At 40.7% G+C, this 21,718-nt stretch overlaps 2 protein-coding genes across 2 annotated transcripts; both read left to right on the top strand.

Moving 5' to 3' along the window:
• The first annotated feature begins 384 nt into the window (after window positions 1-384).
• On the top strand, window positions 385-13,891 carry tmc4 (transmembrane channel-like 4). Its single transcript, XM_049582602.1, has 16 exons — window positions 385-633; window positions 815-1,007; window positions 2,661-2,809; window positions 2,923-3,072; window positions 3,821-3,906; window positions 5,637-5,782; window positions 5,971-6,118; window positions 6,251-6,409; window positions 6,498-6,655; window positions 8,234-8,360; window positions 9,497-9,594; window positions 10,597-10,780; window positions 10,863-10,993; window positions 12,251-12,406; window positions 12,557-12,635; window positions 12,773-13,891. The coding sequence occupies exons 1-16, from the start codon at window positions 579-581 to the stop codon at window positions 12,860-12,862; spliced, it is 2,109 nt and encodes a 702-aa protein (XP_049438559.1). The 5' UTR covers window positions 385-578; the 3' UTR covers window positions 12,863-13,891.
• A 160-nt stretch (window positions 13,892-14,051) lies between these two features.
• Window positions 14,052-21,255, top strand: leng1 (leukocyte receptor cluster (LRC) member 1). The gene is made up of 4 exons (XM_049584366.1): window positions 14,052-14,640; window positions 16,932-17,114; window positions 19,176-19,483; window positions 20,394-21,255. The coding sequence occupies exons 1-4, from the start codon at window positions 14,509-14,511 to the stop codon at window positions 20,611-20,613; spliced, it is 843 nt and encodes a 280-aa protein (XP_049440323.1). The 5' UTR covers window positions 14,052-14,508; the 3' UTR covers window positions 20,614-21,255.
• Window positions 21,256-21,718: the final 463 nt, after the last annotated feature.

Below are 21,718 nucleotides of genomic sequence, written 5' to 3'. Positions count from 1 at the left end.
GCTGTCAGACTGAGGAATCATTAACTCTCGGGCATTAGTGACCGCAAACACGTCTGCCTAGTTACCTCACAACAGTGTTTCAGTGCTTTCTGTGAGCTAAGAGTAGCTGCAGTCCTTTGATTAAACATTTTGTCACCAGTAGATTCATATTATTAACTTGTACACAGCTATAAGATGTATTTAATTTGTTGCCATCACCGCCCACAATAAAGATTCACCAAAATAATTACTGAAACACAGTCAAAGACACTTCTTTTAACTCCCTTATATCACAAAATACTTCAGGGTAACCTGTTTTCTTGCTTCTTTGTTCTGGCAGATTATTAGACCGTGCAAATTGCAAATGAATGGTAATTACCTCCTTGGGAATAATGGGTTAAATTGCACAAGGAAGTACCTGTGTGGTCATTTACAGAGGGAGTAAAGTCCGTGAGAGAAGACAACAGGGAAGGTGTTCCTGGACAGGCAGCATTTCCTCATGACGAGCTGGATCGGCGTTTGTTTTATTCTGGATTTGTTGTAGATGTGGTTACAGAGACAAGACTTTAGAGCTGGTTGTGTTAAACTGCATCAGAGAAATGGCCAGTGGACCACAGAGACAGAGCTCCATAGAGACGTATGACTATGCTGAAGGTGTGTCTTTTTTCTTACCTTTGATTGTGTTTACTTGAACATATCTGTTTATTTTAAACTCTGTATCTGAATCAAATCGAATATCTGAATGATGTCACTGCTGATATGGATTCATATTTTAATCTGACTGAATTATAGTTGCTCATTTTCTTTGCTGGTTTTCTGTTCTTCACTCAAACAGTCACACGAAGTGATTACCCCAGTGACCGGCAGTCGCTAAGGCTACGACGGGCTTCATCTCGAGTGTCCAATCAGAATTACCCTCAGTTCGACTGGAGCTCGACCCCAGCTGCAGAGGATGGAGAGGGCAACAGTGGAGCACCCCGGGACCTCAGAGGCATTCCTCTGCCCATGGCGCTGAAGAGAGCTGTGAGGTATGACACCTGCTGCTGGATGTTTGGTGGTGTATTTTTTAAAGTGTCTTAATTAAAGGAGCAGTGTGTCGGATTTGGTGACATCTAGTGGTGAGGTTGGAGATTGCAACCACATCACGTAGTGTCATTGGGCCCAAAAAGACTTTATTCCATAGACCTACACTGGGAAAGAGATGTCAATAAATCAGTGGATACATTTTTTTGAGATTCACAACCCCCATGAAATGATTCTGTCCACCATCAAGATTAATCTTGTCTAAAGTCTAAAAGAGCTGCAAGATAATGCGCCTGTTCTATGGGCCCAGTGATGCGGACATAGAGCTGATCATCCAGGTAATTTCATGCTGTGGAAAGAGACCTTGTTTGGCTTCATGCGCCACTGAGCAGCTCTTCTTGGAAAGAACGGCCCCACCGCCAATGCTGTACCCAGGTCTCTTAATACATCCATGCCTTGGGAGGGAACTCAATCCTGCGGCTCCACTTTTTGATTCCTACTGCGCAGGCTCTGGCTCCAAATGACGTCACCAATGCATGATGGCAGCACTCTTGTCCTGGATATTTTGGCTTCTTTTTTGTACAGAGGGAGGGAGTGGAGATAAATTGTCCATCTTTATAGACATTCTGAAATTGACATTTTTATATCATATCAATATATTTTATTTTTTGGAGTTTTATAATAGGTATCAGCTCATTGTTTTGGTTTTACAGCTTGCACCTTTACTGTTTTTGTTCATTCTCAGTGCTCTCAAAACGTTTCAGATGCAACCATCCAATGTTTTCAGCAAAAAAAGCTCTAAAATCACTCTAAAAAAACAGTAGACAGACAGTGAGTGGGGAATATAACAGCTGCAGAGTCAGATGTTTACCCCAGAAGTTGGTAGAGACCAAAAGCAGAGCTAAAACAGAGTGAATATTGGGCTTGAGGCTCAATTATGCTCAGTGTTTTATAAGTACACGGACACAGGTGGAACCTTCTGTCTGTACTCTACATTCATTTCATCTGTATTTGTGCACATTTTGTGAAAGCTTATGGATATGGAGCAGTACTACAGGAGATTGTAGAGGGAGTAGTTAAAGTGAGACATGCCTGTAGGCGACAACAAAGACATTTAAAAAAATGGTGTAATGGAATGAATTGTTAAGTGAAAAGAATTCTCTGTCCGCACGTCACGATGAATTAATGGCCTCACAGACCACTCTCGTCTACAACGGTGCCTCCATTTACAATATTACGACCTCCTCCACTGTTGCCTCCTTTGTTGTGTGAAACTTTTGACTCCGCCCTCTAGTTCCATCTTTTGGCTATATTTATGCTAACATGAGTATGTCCATAAGTATGAGGGCAGCAACGTTTACAATGTTTAAAACACACAAATCTATTTTTGTGAGTAAAAGAAGTATAAATGAGCCCTTACACTCATTAGGGTGCGACAGAAATGTTATGCATCCCAACTGACTGAATAGATTAATGTGAACTGTACCGACTGATGACTGTCTTTAGTTTCCTTAGAATTAGGACCAAATCGCGTATTTCTTTTGAGGGAGTGTTTTGAAAATGATTATGAAACTACAGACCCATAAAAGGAAGTGTTACCAATAATTATATCACAATAATTACTTCTGAGTCATTCAAGTGTACTTTGTCCAATACAGGCAGGTGCAGCAAATGCGGGTACCTGTAGTTTCCAGCAGAGAGTCCTGGAAACTGAAAAAGGCCAAATCTCTGCGTAAATTCAAAGACAACGCCAGAGGATTCCTCAACTTCGTCACGCCATGGAGCAAGACTTTGCAAAAGATTGGAGGTAAATTCATTACCACAGATAACTCATATTGAGTACTCCATGTATAAAAAGGTCAAAGAAAAGTGTGTTTAAAATCAAATTTTAATTGAAATCATGACCCTCTGCCCCCACAGGGAACTTTGGAGGTGGCGTCCAGTCTTACTTCCTGTTCCTGCGATTCTTGGTGGTGCTCAATTTTGTTTCCTTTTTATTGATTGCTGGGTTTGTCATCATCCCCAGCATTGTCTTCAGATCTGTTGGGACGAGCCTCGTTAACAGCACTGGTAATGATGTGTTCAGGCTGCAGTTTGTCAGCTCACTACATTTCATTTTGCTTTAGCCTGAGGATAACACATGGCAGTGGTACACTGTGTTTTCATGGTTCTTTGTTTCCCAGTATTTCTTCATTCTGAAATTTTAGGACAGCTTTTTCTCTAATATAAACAGGAAGCCACCTCACAGCTTGATGCAACAGTTTCTAGGCAACAGCCCGGCCTCTTGGAGGAAATGTAGACAGAGACAGCAGTACCAGCTGTGATATTCCCCTCAGATATAAAATAAAATGGTCGTTGGTGCATGAGTGGAGAATTTATTCCCCAAATGATATCTAAATAAAAATGTAATGACCTGATTCATCTGTAAGTTTGTGTGAGTGGAGATATAAGGAATCATTTTGTCATGCTTGACCAAGAACTTAAAATAGTTTCATCATTTTTACCCTCTGTCATTTTCACAAGAGAACATGTCACAACGTCTCATTTCATTATTTATAATGAAAGCCATTATGTGAGGAAACAAGCTTTATCGAGATGACAGTGCAGGGATTAAGAACCTCTGCCTCTGCTATCAAGTGAGTCACAGGCCTGCATTTAATCACCGCTGCAGCTTTCACTTTCCCTCGCTTCTTCTCTTTATGTTACTCTTAAAACGTTAGGACAACTACGTGACCTTTACGTTCAGAGAGGGACAATACTGTAATCTCTGAGAATGCATGCAGAGATCATAAAGCTTTCCCCTTGCTGTGTTTTCCAGGTCCAGAGGAGTGCATGGATTATGACCCTAATCCTCAAGGCTTGGTGGTTTTCTATAATTACTTCCTTGACTTGCTCTCAGGAACGGTGAGAAACTGCAGCTTCGCAGTGACATACGAGACATGCAGAACATGTAGCAAAACAGATAATAGTGTTTTTAACGACTCAACATTATGATTCTTTACATCTTTGGCATTTTATAAATGTTAAAAGTCTCCAACACAAAGCTGTAGCCAGGACGTTACAAACACTGAGGTCATGAGTTCTACACGTGGCATATTTGGATAATACTGTTTGATCCTTTCTAGATGCTTACACAGCGTCTTAGCGTCTCATTTCTCTCCAACAGTTAGATGAGAAGACTGATACTGTTCTCAAACATTAGAGGACTATCAGTTTTCTCATCCAACTCTTGGCAAGAAAGTGAAGGAACATATAATCCAACAATGTAAAACACCTGCTTTAAAACAAAGTCGATGTGTCGATGTGAAGTTTGGTTCAGATTGGACCGAGTATGCTGGAGTTGCAAACGACTTCCTGTTTAGTGGTGAAACACTGAAATTTGACACCTCGTCAAAGTGACACGGTTCAATGGAAATTCAAGCTTTAAGCAACTTTTGGTGTCTAAGGTCTTTAGATGGTACAAACAAAACTGGATGTCAATTGGATTAAATTTGTAGGTGGAGTTCGTTAAAGTACGACCCCTGGAAATGGCCAAAACATGCACAGTAGTGGCAGAGTAAATTCAAAATAGCTGACTTCCTGTTGGGTTTAGGCTATCACTCCAAGAGACTTTTTTGTATGTCTTGGGACGTTACATGTGCCTTGAGGGTATAAAATTAGATTTTTGACCTACCTGGTTTGAAATTTTACCAGCCAGAATGTGTTTTTACCGGCCACTGAGCTGTTCCCAATCACGACCTTAACTACAACAGATTTCCACCGAACAGAATAAAGCATGAAGATAATTGTTAATTGTTAATTGTCCCTGTTTTTGTGGTTTCACACCTGCAATGTGTCACCACATCTTTAATTTCTTCTGTTTTTTTAACTACTTCTTCTTCGTCGTCGTCTTCTTCTTTGTCTCCTTTTTTCTTCTTCCCTTGACTGAGCGTAGGTATCCAAGACAACATGATACATTTTTAAATGTTGAATGACGGTGGACTGCGAGGGACAAATTTGAAATTCGAAACGCAATCAGTAGATCTGCTGTAGCTGTAAATTGTGTCTGTCTTACTGTTTGGCATTTATATTGAAAGTTATATAGCAAAGTCGGCATATTTCAGCAGCCTGCCAATGGTGTGTGACCTATTTATTTTACCCGCCAAAACATATTTTTACCCGCATTTGGCGAGTGGCGGGTGCCAATTTTAAACCCTGTGTGCCTTCCAATTTTCATACATGTAGGTGAAACCAGCTTTTGGGGCTCTTTTATACAAGATTTGTGAGAGGCGCTACTGAGCCATTTTTTTTTTTCCGAGTGTGAGACCCCTAAAATACCACATTTTTCATCAGTTGTGACATGTGTGCAAAGTTTCATGACTTTTCGAGAACCTTTAGGTCCTCAAAAAATATTTTTGCTTAAACTTTACAATATAAAACACTTCTGCTAATGAGTATCTCACCGTGCATGCCGTGAACAAAACTGGATGCAAACAACCCTCCATATTCCCCACAGTAGATGTGACCTCAGTGTCCTCAATAGTAGCTACAGCTCTGCTTCAGCACTCTGCTCCTGTAGTCTCTGCTGTTGAAGGTAAATTTAAACACATGCCATAAACATTTGGTGCATTTGACATCTTCTTCTCTTTGTTCAGGGCTTCATGGAGTATTCATATCTGTTTTACGGCTACTACAACAACACATTGGTGGAGGACAGTAACTTCTCCTACAACATCCCCCTGGCCTACCTCTTCACTGCCGTCTTCTACTTCATCTTCTGTCTCATTTGTATCATTGCACGGTCAGTCAAACATGTTCAGTGTTCATAATCCAGATGCAGCCTGTGTGTGTGAGTGTGTGTTTGTGTCTATGTGTGTACTCAGCTGTCTCAGTACACTGAGTGACATTTAAAAGCCAGAGTGGATAGTTCAGTCACCTTGACCTGCATCTGTTTCCTCTTCCCTGACTTGCTGGCTGCTCCCCGAACAGCTTGGGGACTGCAGCTCGAGTTGCTGTGGCAACGGGAGGCAGCGCTTTAGGCAACTACAGCATGATAGTGTTCACCAGCTGGGACTACGGTTGCCTGGGTGATCGAGCTACCAAGCTGAAGCAGAAGAACATCCACTACCGGCTACAGGTCAGAGGGGATCTGTCCCACTTAGCGGGATGGAGGACAGTCTTTTCTCTCTGCAGCACAGCACAGTTTTACATAATCGTTCCCTGCATGCTTTAGGATGAACCCTGTCTGCCTGTTTTCTCTGTCTGTCAGGTGGATCTGGAGGAGGAGAGAATAAAGAAAAGGGCAGCCGCCCTGACTTTGTGTCAAAAAGTAGTTTTATACTCTCTACGTGTCTTCATGTGTTTTGTGTCATTCGGGCTCATTATCGCAGCGTTCTACGGCATCTTCACGGCCACCGTCTTCAGCCAGGTAAATGATGGAAAAGGAAAGTGATGATGGTAATGCCTTGAGTCTGAAAGTCTTTGGTGACCTTTTGGTTCCCATCTCTGATAAACAGGAAAAAAGCGGGGAGGATGGGATCCTGGGTTTGATCTTTGAGTATCTACCCTCCATCGTCATCACCACTGGAAACTTCCTGGTGCCACTGCTGTGTGACCAGATCGCGCTGATAGAGCGATACGCCCCCAGCACCACTGTCATAGTGGCACTATTAAGGTTAGCACAGGTGTTTTAGTTCATTTGGGTTTGTAAATTATAAAATACCACAAGAAATTTGGCAGTGCAGTGCAGTGATTAGTATTATGGCCTCACATCAAGAGGGTTCCTGGTTTGAACCTGGGTTTATCCCCAAATGAATTCAACAGCAGTGTCTCTCTGCAGAAATCATGACCCAGTTATTCAAGATAAATCACAGACCTTGTTGTGAGCAGTTTCATGTAGAAAGTATTTTCTTTCTGCTGAACTACACCCGCCAACTGTATCACTGCGCAAAAGGAAGCATGCATCTACTACTAACTCAGCAAGCACCACTGAGCTAGCTAACATTACAACTCAGCTGGCCATTAATGTTTAAATTTCATGCTGTCACGAGCCTCTCATCCATGAGTAGATTGACGCTTCCTTTTGTGCAATGATACAGTTGGTGGGTGGAATTTAGGAGAAAGAAAATAGTTCCGACATGAAACTGCTCACAACAAGGTCTGTGGATTATCTTGAGTAAACGGGTCATGATTTCTGTAAAGAGACATTGCTGTCGAGTTTTTCAAATGTATTTTTTTGGCACTTTGAGCACTAAAAACTGAGTGCCATCTAGCTCCATTATATTGGAGAGAAGGCAGACATCTCTACGGCGGATATCTTCAACACTCAGCAACTCACACCAACACAGTCTAGACTGATAAACAGCACCACAGGTAAGAGGAAAAATAAGTATGTTTGATTTTGGGGTGAACTGTCCCTTTAAGTAAAAGCACCAATACAACAACAAAAAGGTGCTCTAATGCAGGTAAAACGCCTGCATTTAAAGGAGCACTATCAGCAAAAGTTCTTGGGAGAGGAACGCATAATAAACAAAGCTCTGCTATTAAAGTGCATATTCCTTTTTAGGAAATTTTCTTTAGACCTCACCAATTAGTGGATACACATGTTGACAGTATGGACATACTAACAAGAAGAGCGAAATAGAAGGGGAGGGTTAGGTAATTGTGGGACATGGTCTGTTTGGGATTGATTAAATTTCAGGCAGTTTTGCAGGATGGGTTTAGTTCAGTAGGTCTATTACAAATTCTTTCTCTTCATATGTACACAAATTTTCATGTACACATATGTTTCCCCAGTTGCATGCTGGGGAAATACTTTGCAGGACTGTCAGTTACTGTTCATAAACATGTTTGCCTGTAAAGGTGAGGGTAAAAGGTAAGAGCCAACCGCACATTCACTCTCGTTTTGCATTTTGCCTCTCTATATTTGCATTTTTCATTTATTTTTTCGGGTGCTGTGTCTCCGTAATGCCTGCTGTTTACAGTCTGGCACCTGGTCGCTACCTTTTTATAAAGCACAGACCTCACCTGAGCGCTGTGGAGGAACACGCCCATAGATGTCCCAAACATAAAAAATTAAAAAGAAAATAAGAAAATCAAAGTCTACCAAAGTCTACGATGGTAAAAATAAGGGTTCCTCATTTGGGGTTAATCTCTAAATAAAGTATTTCTGATTCTGATAAATCTAAAAAGATATAAGTATCAGTATTGCAGTTGTTTTGATAATGATTAATCATTTCTCCTCCACATACAGGGCAGTGTTCCTTCGTCTGGTGAGTCTGGGTGTCCTCCTCTTCACCCTGTGGGGTCAGATCACCTGCGAGGGGGACACAAGTAGTGCAGACTGTTACAAGTGCCAGTACAACAATAAAGTCTACCCGGTAATTATGAGTGCATGAGACTTACTTTAAAAGATGCTTCTCTTTCACAGACAGGATCGAAGGAGTCTCCAAGCTGTGAGCAGAACTGCTCAGGACAGGGATAGAGAGGGATTGAGATAACAAACACACCACAGTTAGGAGAGGATTTGTTTTTCTAATCTAACTTTGCTGTTACGGCTGTGTTTACATGAGCAGAGTTTGCATTTGCATCATTGCAGAGACACAGTAAGCTCTGAGTTAGCCGGAACAATGAGAACTGGGAAACAGAAACAAACAGAGTGACACCTGTGAGTCACCAGAGTACTGAGAGAATAGGAAATGATGCTGCCTGACATATGTTTCCAATCTGTTGCTATCTAACAAAGTCATAACTGACACAATAAAGCATCCTCAGTTTGACAGTTTTTCACTAAACCATGATGGTGGCAATGACGTCTCTTTTGCTGATACTCTTAAAGGTCCAGTTGAATGATTTGGGGGCATGTCACATTCACCAATTCACATACACAGTCCCACACTGATGGCTGAAGCTACCTGCTACTCAGTAACCATTCACTGGGAAGGAGCCGGGGATTAAACCGACGATCTTTCAATTAATGGATGACCCGCTGTACCTCTGAGCCACAGTTGCCCTTGTATACAATGGGCAGCAAAACATTCACAACTATTAGTTTATGATCACCTGAAAATAAGAATAGTCGGTTTTTGCTACCTTAGAATGAACTGTTTATATCCACATACAGTTCGGGCCCTCATCCATGGAGTCCACCATGTTGTTCTATAGTAGCCCAGAATGGACAAACCAAACAGTTGCTCTAGACAGGGACATTGGCTGTTTGTGTTTTTACACTGGCTTCTGTAGTCCTGCAACCTCTTGGCACATGGGAGAAGTTTCAGTTCTGCAAAATCACCACTGCATGTCACTAAAACCTTCCCACTGGACCTTTAAGTAAAATGTACGTATATGTGTAAAATTTATGACATGGAGTATAATTACAGTTTATGTGTACAATGCTATGATTAGGAAATAATGCCCTAGATTATGAATTTGGGGTAAACAAGGTCAATTTTTAATCTTTTCAACATTTAAATGCTGTAATACAGGTTCATCTTTTTGTCTCTGTCTCATCATGTAGTGCTGGGAAACTCGTATAGGACAGGAGATGTACAAGCTGACACTGTTTGACCTCCTCATCAACTTGGCTGTGCTCGTCCTGGTGGAGATTCCACGCAGGTACACATCGCTGTGTGAACAATGTGTCTGTTAAACACGATGGAGAATGTGCAGACTCTAGTCATGAGTCTGATGACTTTAGACTCGACCTCACAGAAATAAGACTTGCAACTCAACTTGGACGTTAACACCAGTGACTACCCAAGCTAATTTTGTTTGCGTACAAAAATTATGCAGTGGTCAACAAACAACAAATTGTAGTGTGAATAACATGCAGGTAAAAAATTACAGACAGAGATGCAACAACTCTCAAATTCATTTGACATTTTAAGTTGCATATCCATCCATTTTCATCCGCTTATCTGAGGTCGGGTCTCGGGGGCAGCAGGCCAAGCAAAGCACCCCAGACGTCCCTCTCTCCAGCAATGCTTTCCAGCTCCTCCTGGGGGACCCCAAGGTTTTCCCAGGCCTGAAGAGATGTAATCCCTCCAGCATGTTCTGGGTCTGCCCTGGGGCCTCCTACCAGTGGGACATGCCAGGAACACTTTTAACGGGAGGCACCCAGGAGGCATCCTGATCAGATGCCCGAACCACCTCGAGTGACGCCTTTCAACGAAGGAGCAGCAGCTCTATTCCGAGCTCCTTACCCTATCATTAAGGCTGGACCCAGCCACGACACGGAGGAAACTAATTTCGGCCACTTGTATCCGCGATCTCATTCTTTCAGTCACTACCCAGAGCTCATGACCATTAGTATAGCAAGCTAATGCTTAGCTAACGTTATTACTCTGCTGTTAAAATGGCATTACATTTGAAGAGGAGCACATTAAGACTTGCTTTGGACTCAAAACTCAAAGTTTAGGACCTGGGACTTGACTTGGAACTTGTGTGCAGACTTGAGACTCACTTGACTATTAATTGATGCTCTGGAGCGTCTTACCTAAACTTTACTTGTGACTTGCAAAACGATGACTTCATTGTCAATGACCTCTGGTGTGTAGATCACGTTGAGAGTGACATATGCAGCTGTGTGACTGCACTGTGTTTTTGTGTGTGTGTCAGGATCGTGGTGGACCACTGGTCCAATAAACTGACCCAGTGGGTGGGTCGGCAGGAGTTCGTAGTTCCTGCCAATGTGCTTGGGCTGGTTTATGGTCAGACTGTGGTTTGGACAGGAGCTCTGTTTTGCCCTCTGCTGCCGCTCATCAACACCATCAAGTTTATCCTCCTCTTCTACTTTAAGAAGGTGAAGATTTAACTCAGCCAACATTTCACACGATGTAAGTTTGTTGGTCACCAACACTCTGCTTTGCCACTTTCCTCCTCAGATCACACTCTTCAATAACTGTCGTCCAGCACTGAAGACGTTTCGCTCCACCACCTCCACCTTCTTCTTCCTGGTGGTGCTCCTGTTCGGCTTTGGCCTGGCCGCAGTGGTCATGGTCTACAGTCTTGCTGAGTGAGTGTTTTTTATTTTAAAGCTGGCTCTGCATATCTGCATGTAAAACATTTAAAGAAGTTTGGCAGGATTAGGTTTGATTTGTGGCGAGACACCCCAGGTGGAAACATAGCTTCTCAAATTTTGACATTTTGCATTTTTTGATTTATGTCTTTTTTTAGACTATAGGAAAGAAAATGTCCAAAATAAATATTATATATATTATATATAAATATATTTCAATATAAAAAGTCAGAAAACTTGTAATTTTATGGTTGAATCTATGTGAGAAGTTTTAACCCATTCACCTGTAGTGTCTTATTTTTAGTCTAAAACTGTAATTGCGTTTTCATTGCTTCTTTTTAGGCAGCAAGAGTGAAAATTAGTCATCTAATATTTGTTGTGTTTTAGTTACAGAATGATGAAGACAGGTTAAGAACAATTAGATACAAAATACAACCCCAAAAAGTTGGGACGCTGAGGAAAACTTAAATAAAAACAGAATGCAATGATTTGGAAATCCTTTTTGACCTATATTATTAATTGAATACAGTACAAAGACAAGATGTTTAATGTTCAAACAGATAAAAGTGATTGTTTTTCGTAAATATACACTCCTTCTGATCCCTGCAACACGTTCCAAAAGAGTTTGGACCAGGGCATGTTTACCTCTGTGTTACATCACTTTTTCTTTTAACAACACTTAGAAAGTGTTTGAGAACTGAGGAAAGTGATTGTTGAAATTTAAAAAGTAAAATTCTTTCCAGTTCTTGCTTGATATATGACTTCGCCATACATTTTCAATGGGAGACAGGTCTGGACTGCAGACAGGCCAGTCTAGTACCCGCACTCTTTTACTACGAAGCCACATTGTCGTAGCACATGCAGAATGTGGCTTGGCATTGTCTCGCTGGAACAAGCAAGGATGTCCCTGAGAGTTTTTTCTCATACTCTGAGCCAGAAATCTCCACCTCAGTAACACTTACATACAACAAACTTACTAGTTTTTATTGCTATCTATATTCTGAAGGTTTTTACAGAGGAGGTCACTCATATATTACTAATAGCCTGATTTATACAGCATGGCAAAAATGGATTTCTTATGGCTGTTGACAGTATTTTCTGATTTATGGAGTGATAAAAAGAGATATCCCAAATCACCTCTGTAAAAGCCTTTGACTCGAATAAGTTGCATCACTGTCAGAAACACTGGATATACAAATGTTCTCCATGTTATATCACATTGTTGAAGACCAGTGTTTCCCTCCCTCCACCCAGGATCCATCCTTCTATGGGCTGCGGTCCTTTCCGTTTCTTCCCCAACATGTGGTCGATTGTTCCAACATCTTTCTACAGCCTCTCTAAAGTCACAAAGGAGTTTCTCTTCTTCATTGGCTCCCAGGCATTCTCCATCCCCCTGTTTGTGTTATCCTGGTGAGTGGACTTTCTATCATTATTCTGCTGTAATGTACCTAAAAGTTAATAGAAAATGCAGCCTGTATTTTATCTGCACATTACACAACCCTTTACTGCCCATTTTACGATTTTACTATTTTATAATAATGTCTCCTTTCTCCCCGGCAGTGTGGTGATGTGTTATTTCATAGCCTTAGCTTCTGTTTATGGGAAAAGTGTTGCCCTGCTAAGAGCTCAACTCAAACTGGTAAGTTATTGGCATTTATATGTACAGTGACTTGTAAAGCAAAGACTTACATGGTGTTGTATTTGGTATTATGTGGGTTAGCCTCCTGATACTCTCATTCAGTTTTACTAATGCAGTGGGGGGTCTCTGGCTTACAGGAGGGCCGTGACAAGCAGTTCTTGGTGAAGCAGATTACGGAGCTGAGTCGACATCAGATACTAGAACATACTGCAGGAGCACAGTACTGAAGATACCGGAGGGACCATGTTAAGAGGTAGTTAGATACATAAGGCTGGCTCGGGTTTAGTTTAGTAGAGAGAGATAATTTTTGTTAGGAAGAGCTGAAAAAAGTAAATTAAAACCTGTTCATTATTCACCAAACTAAGCTAGCAGTATATCAGAATCAGGTTTATTGCCAAGTAGGATTTCCTGTGCAAGGAATTTGACTTTTTTGGTGCATATACAGTAAACACTGTAAGAGAAAATAAAAGTAATACCAAAGTGAAGACACATGAATACAGTACACTATGGCAAACTATCTGTGTGACAGATCAGAAACTGAGAAAGATACTGACTATGTAGAGACTCAGTGATCACAGCCTGGCCGCAGAGACTGACAGACACAGGCAGACCTGGCTGCCTAGAGAAGACAGACTGTGTCAGCTCTGTCCTCAGAGACAGGTGGAGACAGGGCTACAATGAAGCACATATGAAGACATCAGGACTAAAATGCAACACCTGCTTGGAGAAAACCGTGTCAGTGCCATAGATGCAGCAACATATGTCAGTGCATGTCACAGCCTAGGAGACAGCCAGCACAACAACATGTAGTTCATCTCATCACAGATCACACTCTGCCTTTTTATTTACTCCTTCACTTAATATGTTTTTTTCTCACTTAAAATGTATGTCTTTACATTTATAATAATATATTGTTGTTACCTGTTTTTGAATTTCCACTGTCTTTAATTGTAATTGTGCTTTGGCAACACAAGAAATGTCATGCCAATAAAGCATTACAGAATTTAAACAATGAAATAAAAATATGTAAACATACTAAGCACAATATATCTGTTTTAAAACGAAAGCACTGTAAAGTTTTGTGCAGGAATGTCCAAAATAATGTCCAAGGAAGATGCACAAGTATAGAGAACATGTGCAGTGTACATAGATGATAACAATCCAACAGATTTATAAGAGATGTACATTAAGACAGATGTAGATATTTTGTTTGTGTAACATGTGGTTAAATTACATAAAGCTGTGTATAAATGCCATGCATGCCTCATTTTTGTCTGTCCCTGCTAATATAGACAGCTACAGTATGTCCTTTGTCCTTTTACATAATAAAATGTGAGGTGTTATAGCACCCTCCAGTGTCCACAGTGTGGTACTTCAAATACGTGTGGCCAATGTTTACTTCCTGTTTGTGTCAACTGGTTCCTGTGGGGCTGCTGCAGCCTCAAGCAGGAGCAGCTCTTATTACAAGTCGGTGACAGTATTTGCTTTTATTTTTATTTTTTACATTAAATCGCTGAAATGATAAGTTTGCTGTGGAGGAGCAAGTTAAATGTGTCTGCTCGCTGCGGTGTCACTGAAGTGTAGCGTTAACTTGGACAGTAGCAGACTTTGGCTAACGTTAGCTTAACTGCTAAAGGGGAAGCAAGCTGACTGTAACAGAAACACCAAAACGGTGATATTTCTCTTTTTAAATTCTTCATATTTGGACAGCTTTCAATTCAACTCATTCTCCAGATTCCTCTTGCTACAACCGTTTTGGTTTTATGAACAAATTGGGTGTTTTGCCCGTGCTCTTTCCCACTTCACTCGAAGCTAGCCCGCCAAGCTAGCTAACTGCTAACCTACAGTATCAACAGTCGTCAAGGCAACAACAATGAACATCCTTCCGAAGAAGAGCTGGCACGTGCGCAACAAGGACAACGTTGCTCGCGTGCGGAGGGACGAGGCCCAGGCGGCAGAGGAGGAGCGCGAGGCCAAGCGTCGCGTGGAGCGTGCAGAGCAGGAGGTGAGCCCGGTGTTGTCACGTTGTTTCCCGGCATGATGCTGATGCTGCAGTGATGCTGAGAGTGATGAGTGGTTCTTATTGTGCTGACCTGCAGAGTGTCACACTGAGCTGTGAGGCTGTCTGAGTCCACCTCCAACTACACAAACCACACACACAGCACACAAGATAAGTCAAATTAAGTTTCCTAATCAGTCCTGTAAATGAAAAAAGTTTTCTGGTTCTTGTAGTTCCAGAATATCACTTCATATAAGCTTTAAGTATTAAGGATAAAGCATCAAAGCAGTTCACACCAGGGCTGTAATTATTGCTAGATTTCAGATCATTTTCTTGATCAATTAAAGGAACAGTGTGTAAGATTTAGGGCGATTTAGTGGCATCTAGTGGTGGGGATAATGGATTGCAACCAGCTGAAACTTCTCCTGGTTAGAATTCCTTCATTGTTCATTGTTCAGGAGGTTTTAATTGGGAACTGAATTATCTGCAGAGGGCTCTTCCTGAGCAAAAGAAATGGAACAGGCAATTGAAACCGGTACAAACACTGAATAAAGCAGGTCCACGTTACAAACAATATTTCTCGGACACTATTAGACAGGCCACTAGCCCAGCACCTGATAACGTGTGCCCACCTCATTTCTGATCCAGATGTTCAGGAGGTTTTTACTGAGAGCCAAATTGTCCACAGCGGTGGCCTCCTCTCAAGAACAAACAGAGCAGGTGATGTAAACCAGTATAAACACTTAATAAAGCAGTTTCATGTTATAAATCAGTGCTTCTCAGATGCTGTTTGGCGTGTCTGAGACCGACTGCTAGCCCAGCACCTACTAATGTGTACCCAACTTTTTTCTCTGATAATTTGAGATCCAGATGTTCAGGAGGTTCTTACCATGAGCAGAATTACTTACAGAGGTCTCTTCCTCTCCAAAACAAACAGCTCCAGTGATTAAAACCGGCAAAAACACAGAACAAAGCAGTTGCATGTTACAAATCAGTGTTTTTCTGAAGCTCTCGTCGGAGAGGGACAGCTTACTACAGTGGCCGATGGGAAAATGTGAGTGGCCCTATATCCAGAGCCAGTGTTTGGTTTCTGTTCTGGGCTTCTGTTAAAACATGATGGTGCAACATTGGGATCTCCATAGAGGAGGATCCGCACCCTATGTAGATAATTCTAGGGAAACAAAAATACAAAAACAGTTATTTTCAGGTGATTATACACTAAAGAAAACCCAATTATTTATTTCATATCTGCCAATATATCCCCCGAAATCCTATACACTGGACCTTTAAACCATCATTTGATCTATGAAATGTTAAAAGATATTAACAACAATTTTTCAGAGCCCAAAGTGACATCTTCAAATTGCTTGTTTTGTCTGACCTGCAGTCAGAAACACAAAGATATTCAATACAGCAAATAAAAGCAGTAAATCCTCACTTTAAGAAGCTGAAAACAGCAGATGTTTTGCATCTTGACTAATTATTTCAGCTCTTAATTCACACTCAGGATTAGCAGTCGTGCTAATATGTGGATTGAATGATTGGTATTTTTAACTGTGACAACTCACACACAGAAAGTTACATTTTTTCTTCCTCTCTGCCTTCATCGAGGTGAAATCCCTGACAGCAACATTAGACAGCCTCACAGAAGATTACCAAATTAAGACATCCAGATACACAGATGGTCCACAAATTCAAGTGGCAAAACAACAAATGCAGATGATTGTGTTTTATCTGAATCCAGTTGAACACCTGTGGGAGATTTTGGACCAGTGTGTTAGCTGGTACTCCACACAGCCATCACCAGAACAGAAAAACACATGAAGACACAAACACACCACAGTTTAGTTTAATATATTTATTTTTTTCTTTAATTTGTTACCCATGTGTTTCTTATTTATATTTCTAAAGATGATAATCTGTGTGAGTTTTAAGAAGCACACAGCATAAACAGTTCAACTGAATAAAGTTAGAGCATTATTATTACTATTTTGGATGTGACCACTAGACGACCACTGGACTTACAAAATAATCCTTAAAGGACCATAAAGTGTTCCCTTAGGAAATCAGAGCTAACTAATATTACTTTAAAGATTTACTCTGTTGCTGCTGTATTGTGAAGTATCTTTGTAAAATACCACAAACAAGGATGAAAGGCTTCATGGTTGAAGCTTTAGTCATAGTAAATAAATAACGAGACTGAAGCAGAAGGAGATTTATGTGGAGTAAGTATGATATGATGCATGATAAAGATGCCTTTATGTTTAGTTTGGAATAACAACTCTTCCTCTCCACAGGCTCGTACAGAATATCTGAGAAGGAAAGCTCGAGCTGCTCTCACTTCAGTAGGAGAAGGGAGGCATGATGACGATGTCGGTGAAGGAAGTGGAGCTCTGGAGCATCTTAATCTTTTCCCCCTGGAGGACTCCTCGGAGAAGAAGGGGAACGAGGAGTATCTCAAAGAAAAGAAAGATGAAAAGGTGACGCTGCTGCTTCCTTTGTCACTCTCACACGTCTAAATCATAAAGATGCTTAAAAAGTAGTCATTTATGCTTTAATAACGTGTAAATAAATAAAGCCTGAAACATTATTTTCAGTTTTGACCTTATTCTCTCACAAGATCCACATGGGATTTCCAGAGCTTTCAGCCACATCTTGTCTCCTTCATTAACAGACAGTTTGCTCACTTGTCATGGAGATGGTTTAGTTGTTATTTTCTTGATGTAAGTGTCATTTAACCACTGATCTGACTGATCAACTATATGAGATGTGACTGAATGCTCGAGAAAAAAATAAGTCAGTGGACCTTGTGATAGCAGTATTTGCCAAGCTGCTGTTTTTTTCTTTTACGTCATAAGTATTGTACATGAAAAAGCCTGTGTGGTGTGGGCCCTGTTTCACAAGGGTCTTGAAAGGGCTTAGCCCCTCAGTTGTATGTTTTTTCCTCTCTATTTAAGTTTTATGTAACTATAGAAAAATAGCCAAAAAAATGAAATTATTGATAGAGATAAATGTGACGGCTGTAAGGGCGCTGTCCATAGTGCTGAAATAGAGCAGAGAAAGCGTGCAAGACAGCTGCCAGCCACAACAGTTGTTTATTCATACCTTCCCCCTGTTGATTTTGACCGAATCATTCCTAAATTAAAAATATATATATGTGTAGCGCTCTGCTAGTGCTACGTTCTTCAGTGAGTCTGATTAATAAGTGTTTTCTTTGATTTTGATTTTGGAAAAATGGCGTCATTTATAGTAGTGTTTCTGAGGCTGTTGCATGGTTAAATTATGGAGATAGATTTGTCTCAGTATTTGTGTTAACAGATCGACAATCCATGTGTTATAAAAAAGATCTGCAAATACACATACAAATTCCACAAATGAAAAATATCTGTGAATACATCCAATTAATTTACAAATAAATGAAAAGCATTTGTAAATTCTTAACATTTGCAACTGTCAAATATTTGTAAATCCAGTTTTTATTTGTGAATCTGCATTTTATGCACACTGAGTCTTTTGTTTTATTTCTGGAATCTGTTTTGTATTTGCAGATCTGTTTTATATTTGCAGAATAGTTTATGAGTTTACAAATCTCTTTTGTATTTGTGGAGGGTTATTTATAATAACAGATTACACATTTACACACGAATTGTTTTTTTGTGACAAATGGATCTTCATATTTGTGTATTTACAGATCTGTTTTATATTTGCTGAATAGTTTTTTGAGTTTTTTTTTTTTTTTAATTTATAGAACACACATTAACACATGGGTTGTCAATCTGTTCACACAAATAATAGTAAGACGACTCTATCTCAGTATTAAATCAATGAATTTCATTTAACGAAAAACTGTGCAATTTTTAACAGTCCCGTCAGTCACTTCATCCTGGCGCCTGGCCTGGTTTAGTGTATATTTACTATTTCACACAAAGATCTTTTATGAACTAACATGAGCAGGTAACCGTCTGGTCAAACACACCCTGTGTCAGGGTTTGTTGCTGAAATAGATATTATTGTACCACAGGGAGTGAGGATGTGATTTGGACATTTTAAAAACACAGTGTTCCTGTTGTGGCTCATTTATCCATGGAGATGTTTGAGCAACAGTTAAACTTGTGTCTGTACATCTTTAATCAATCAGTCATATCTAGATGCTGGTACACTGAGTCTGATATTTAAAATCAGCGGAGGCAGTCAGTCTCTTGTTGTGGTCACAAAGCAAGAAATATCCTGGACGCAGCCCAGCCACATTATGCATACAAGCAGTGTAAACAGATGGAGCGTGAGAGTGGGGAAATACTAATGCAGACAGAGAGTCAGATAAATAAAACCATGGGAGACACTGAGCTGCTATTTCAGGGCAAAGTGTTAAAATATACGGATGTGATCCAGCTTTATAATCAAATCTCAGACATTAGTTTAGCCAACGGAAAAGTGAATCATTTTACTAGTTTGCCCTTTTCTACATTTGGCATCTTTTGGCACTGCTGTCACTGCACGGCACATTTTAATTACTGTTAGTTTTCCTTGTTCTTTTTAAACAGGAGAAACAGGAACGAGCCATTGGCTTGCTGGTGTCTCTCGGACCCCAGCCAGGGTCTGAAGTCACTCCGTGGTACATGAAGACCAGCAAAGAGAAAGAAGAGAGAAGAGAAAAAGAAGAGAGGAAAGAAAAAGACAAGAGGAAGGGATTAAGTGAAGAAGAGAGAGAGAAGAAGGATCGCAGATTGAAGGATAGTTTAGACCCACTGAAAGATATGAGGAAAGCACTGGCTGTAAAGGAGAGGAAATACCACAGCAGCAAGAAAACGGAAAAAAGAGACAGAGGAGAGAAGAGGAGCAGCGGAGAGAGGTAACAACAGTTTATCTTGTTACATATAATCTTATAATAACAAACTAATATTATGTTTTAAAGCATCAGATATGATCATTTAATTTGGTAGATTGATTTCAGCCCGGTAACCCAAGTTTTAAAGGGTTAGTTCAACATTTTGGGAAACAGACTTATTCTCTGTCTTGCTCAGAGTTATTTGTGTGACCTGTTTCTGTGTACGGTGGATGCCTCTCTCATTCATCAGCCTCGTTATGTTGGCACACTCAACATTGTCCCTCACCGTCCCGGTCATCTGCCGCCTAATTTTATCCTCACCATGGACGTTCAGGAGCTCCTGCACCAAGTCTTGCCACATCTTTATGTTGTTAAGTCATAGCTGTAGCTGAAAACATTCCTGCTGCCATCACACTTTTTATGAACCGCAGCAGCCTGTGACTGTACATCCCCATTTGCAACCAGTGACATAATTTGTCCTCTCTCGGTTGTTAGCGACACTGATGGTGTGCCATTCACATTGAAATCAACCCTGGTCCGAACCTTGCCTGACACACTTCTCAACCTGTGTCACAAAACTGAGCCGGTCTAGCGGGTTAACCCTCTCCAACATAAAATCAGTGCTGTCTCAACCCTGGTTGAACCCTCAGTTTGAAAGCTGTTTTAGATGATAAGATTGGTAACACTCACGTCCGTATGCTCAATGTATAGCTGAAGTTAGCAGACAGTTAGTTTAGCTTAGCATAAAGACTGGAAACAAGGGGAAACAACTAGCCTGGCTCTGTCCAGGGAGACCGTTCTTGCGGTCACATCAGTTTCCTGATAATTAAGATATTGGGGGTGTGAATGTCGTGATATAAATAAAATGTGATAAAGATGTAAATATTTTTATGGAGAGACATAAAAATAAATCTGTCTTTCCTTTCTTTTCCAGCTCCATAGAGAAGTTACGTGCCGAGCGCTTACAGAGGGAGGCTGAAGAAAGGAGGAGAGCCCAGGCCCTGCTCGACCAGAGGAATGGAAAAGGGAAGGAGACAGGGAAGGAGGTGAACGAGAGGGAGAGGCCGTACAACAGCGCATACTTTCCTGAACTTGCTCGAAAGCGCCAAAGACGGGATCGAGAGAGCTGGAGAGAGGAAATATTAAAATCATGAACCATCTTTATTGGTTGTTCGACAAGTTGGTGGACGAATATTGTGACCAGTGTGTTTCCAGATGAAGCAAATGGAATTAAGAACATGGGAAGTGTGTCACAGTAGGTTTAGAGCCACACAAAGAACAGAAGTGTAACCTGGTCCTGTTGTTGTCACTAAGTTAATAAAGGGGCAGCTTGTAGGCCACTTTTTATTTAATTTGTTCACCCAGAAAGTCAGAGGTCAGGTTCATTTACCGTTATCTCCTGCGGTGTTTCGCTCATGAGCACGTCAGCAGGGCAGATGGTCGTCATCACAGGGGGCTTGAAGGTCAAGCTCTCGGCACAGAAAACATGCAGTGAACAACTGTTGGTATCGTTTATATTATTTCTAAAAATCAAACAGATTGTAAAATGATAGAAAATCCGCACACTGAATGAACAATAGTCTGAGTAAAGAAATGATACTGTGGAGAGTCGAGCTGAAACAATAAGTCAGTTAATCACTTAGTTTGACAGAAAATTGTGAATTTCACATATTTTGGAAAGCTAAATTGCCAACCACTCTCTGTTTCCAGCTTTTCTTTGTCATATATTAGTCAAAGCTGAATTTCTTTGGGTTTTGGACTGTTTGCTGGATAAAATAAACAGTGTGAAGATGTCACATTATGCCTTTTTCCTACTTTGTTTGGACAAAATATATCTACTGCTTGAGTAAAAGTATTCCGCAGATTAATCAATAACAGAAATACCTATTTGCAGCTCTACATGAGATCATACAGTACATGCCTGCTGTAAAAGTTAATGGTAAGGATAGTAAGACTGTTTAAAGTTCATTTTAATTTGTGTAAAAGTAAAAAAGGTCCCTACATTCATTCGTCATAACACTGCTGTCTGATCTCTGTAAATGAAACCCTTTTAACAGGAGACATTTGAACGTCGCAGCAGGAAAAGCGCAGGTGTAAATAATTAAATTGATGATGGCTGAATTTCATTTTGCTGCTTCAGTTTCGGGGGCGTGGTGTTAAGCATGCTGGCTCACTGTCACATTGTCATGACTTACTGGGACACTTGAACAGAAGCCATTATGAATGCTATTAGTAACACCTGTGCAGTTTTTCTACTAT

This window comes from Epinephelus fuscoguttatus, linkage group LG8 (assembly GCF_011397635.1).
Source record: "Epinephelus fuscoguttatus linkage group LG8, E.fuscoguttatus.final_Chr_v1".
NCBI lineage: Eukaryota > Metazoa > Chordata > Actinopteri > Perciformes > Serranidae > Epinephelus > Epinephelus fuscoguttatus.
Note: the sequence above shows the minus strand (reverse complement) of the source record. Positions and strands in the feature narration are given on the sequence as shown.

Bases quoted from the DNA above. Each gene is read 5' to 3' on its own strand.
- tmc4 (XM_049582602.1), top strand. From the start codon at position 579: ATGGCCAGTGGACCACAGAGACAGAGCTCCATAGAGACGTATGACTAT. The intron at 3,907-5,636 runs GTGAGAAACTGC...CTCTTTGTTCAG, and splicing joins TTGACTTGCTCTCAGGAACG to GGCTTCATGGAGTATTCATA. The intron at 6,410-6,497 runs GTAAATGATGGA...TCTGATAAACAG, and splicing joins CGGCCACCGTCTTCAGCCAG to GAAAAAAGCGGGGAGGATGG.
- leng1 (XM_049584366.1), top strand. From the start codon at position 14,509: ATGAACATCCTTCCGAAGAAGAGCTGGCACGTGCGCAACAAGGACAAC. The intron at 14,641-16,931 runs GTGAGCCCGGTG...TCCTCTCCACAG, and splicing joins TGGAGCGTGCAGAGCAGGAG to GCTCGTACAGAATATCTGAG. The intron at 19,484-20,393 runs GTAACAACAGTT...TTTCTTTTCCAG, and splicing joins AAGAGGAGCAGCGGAGAGAG to CTCCATAGAGAAGTTACGTG.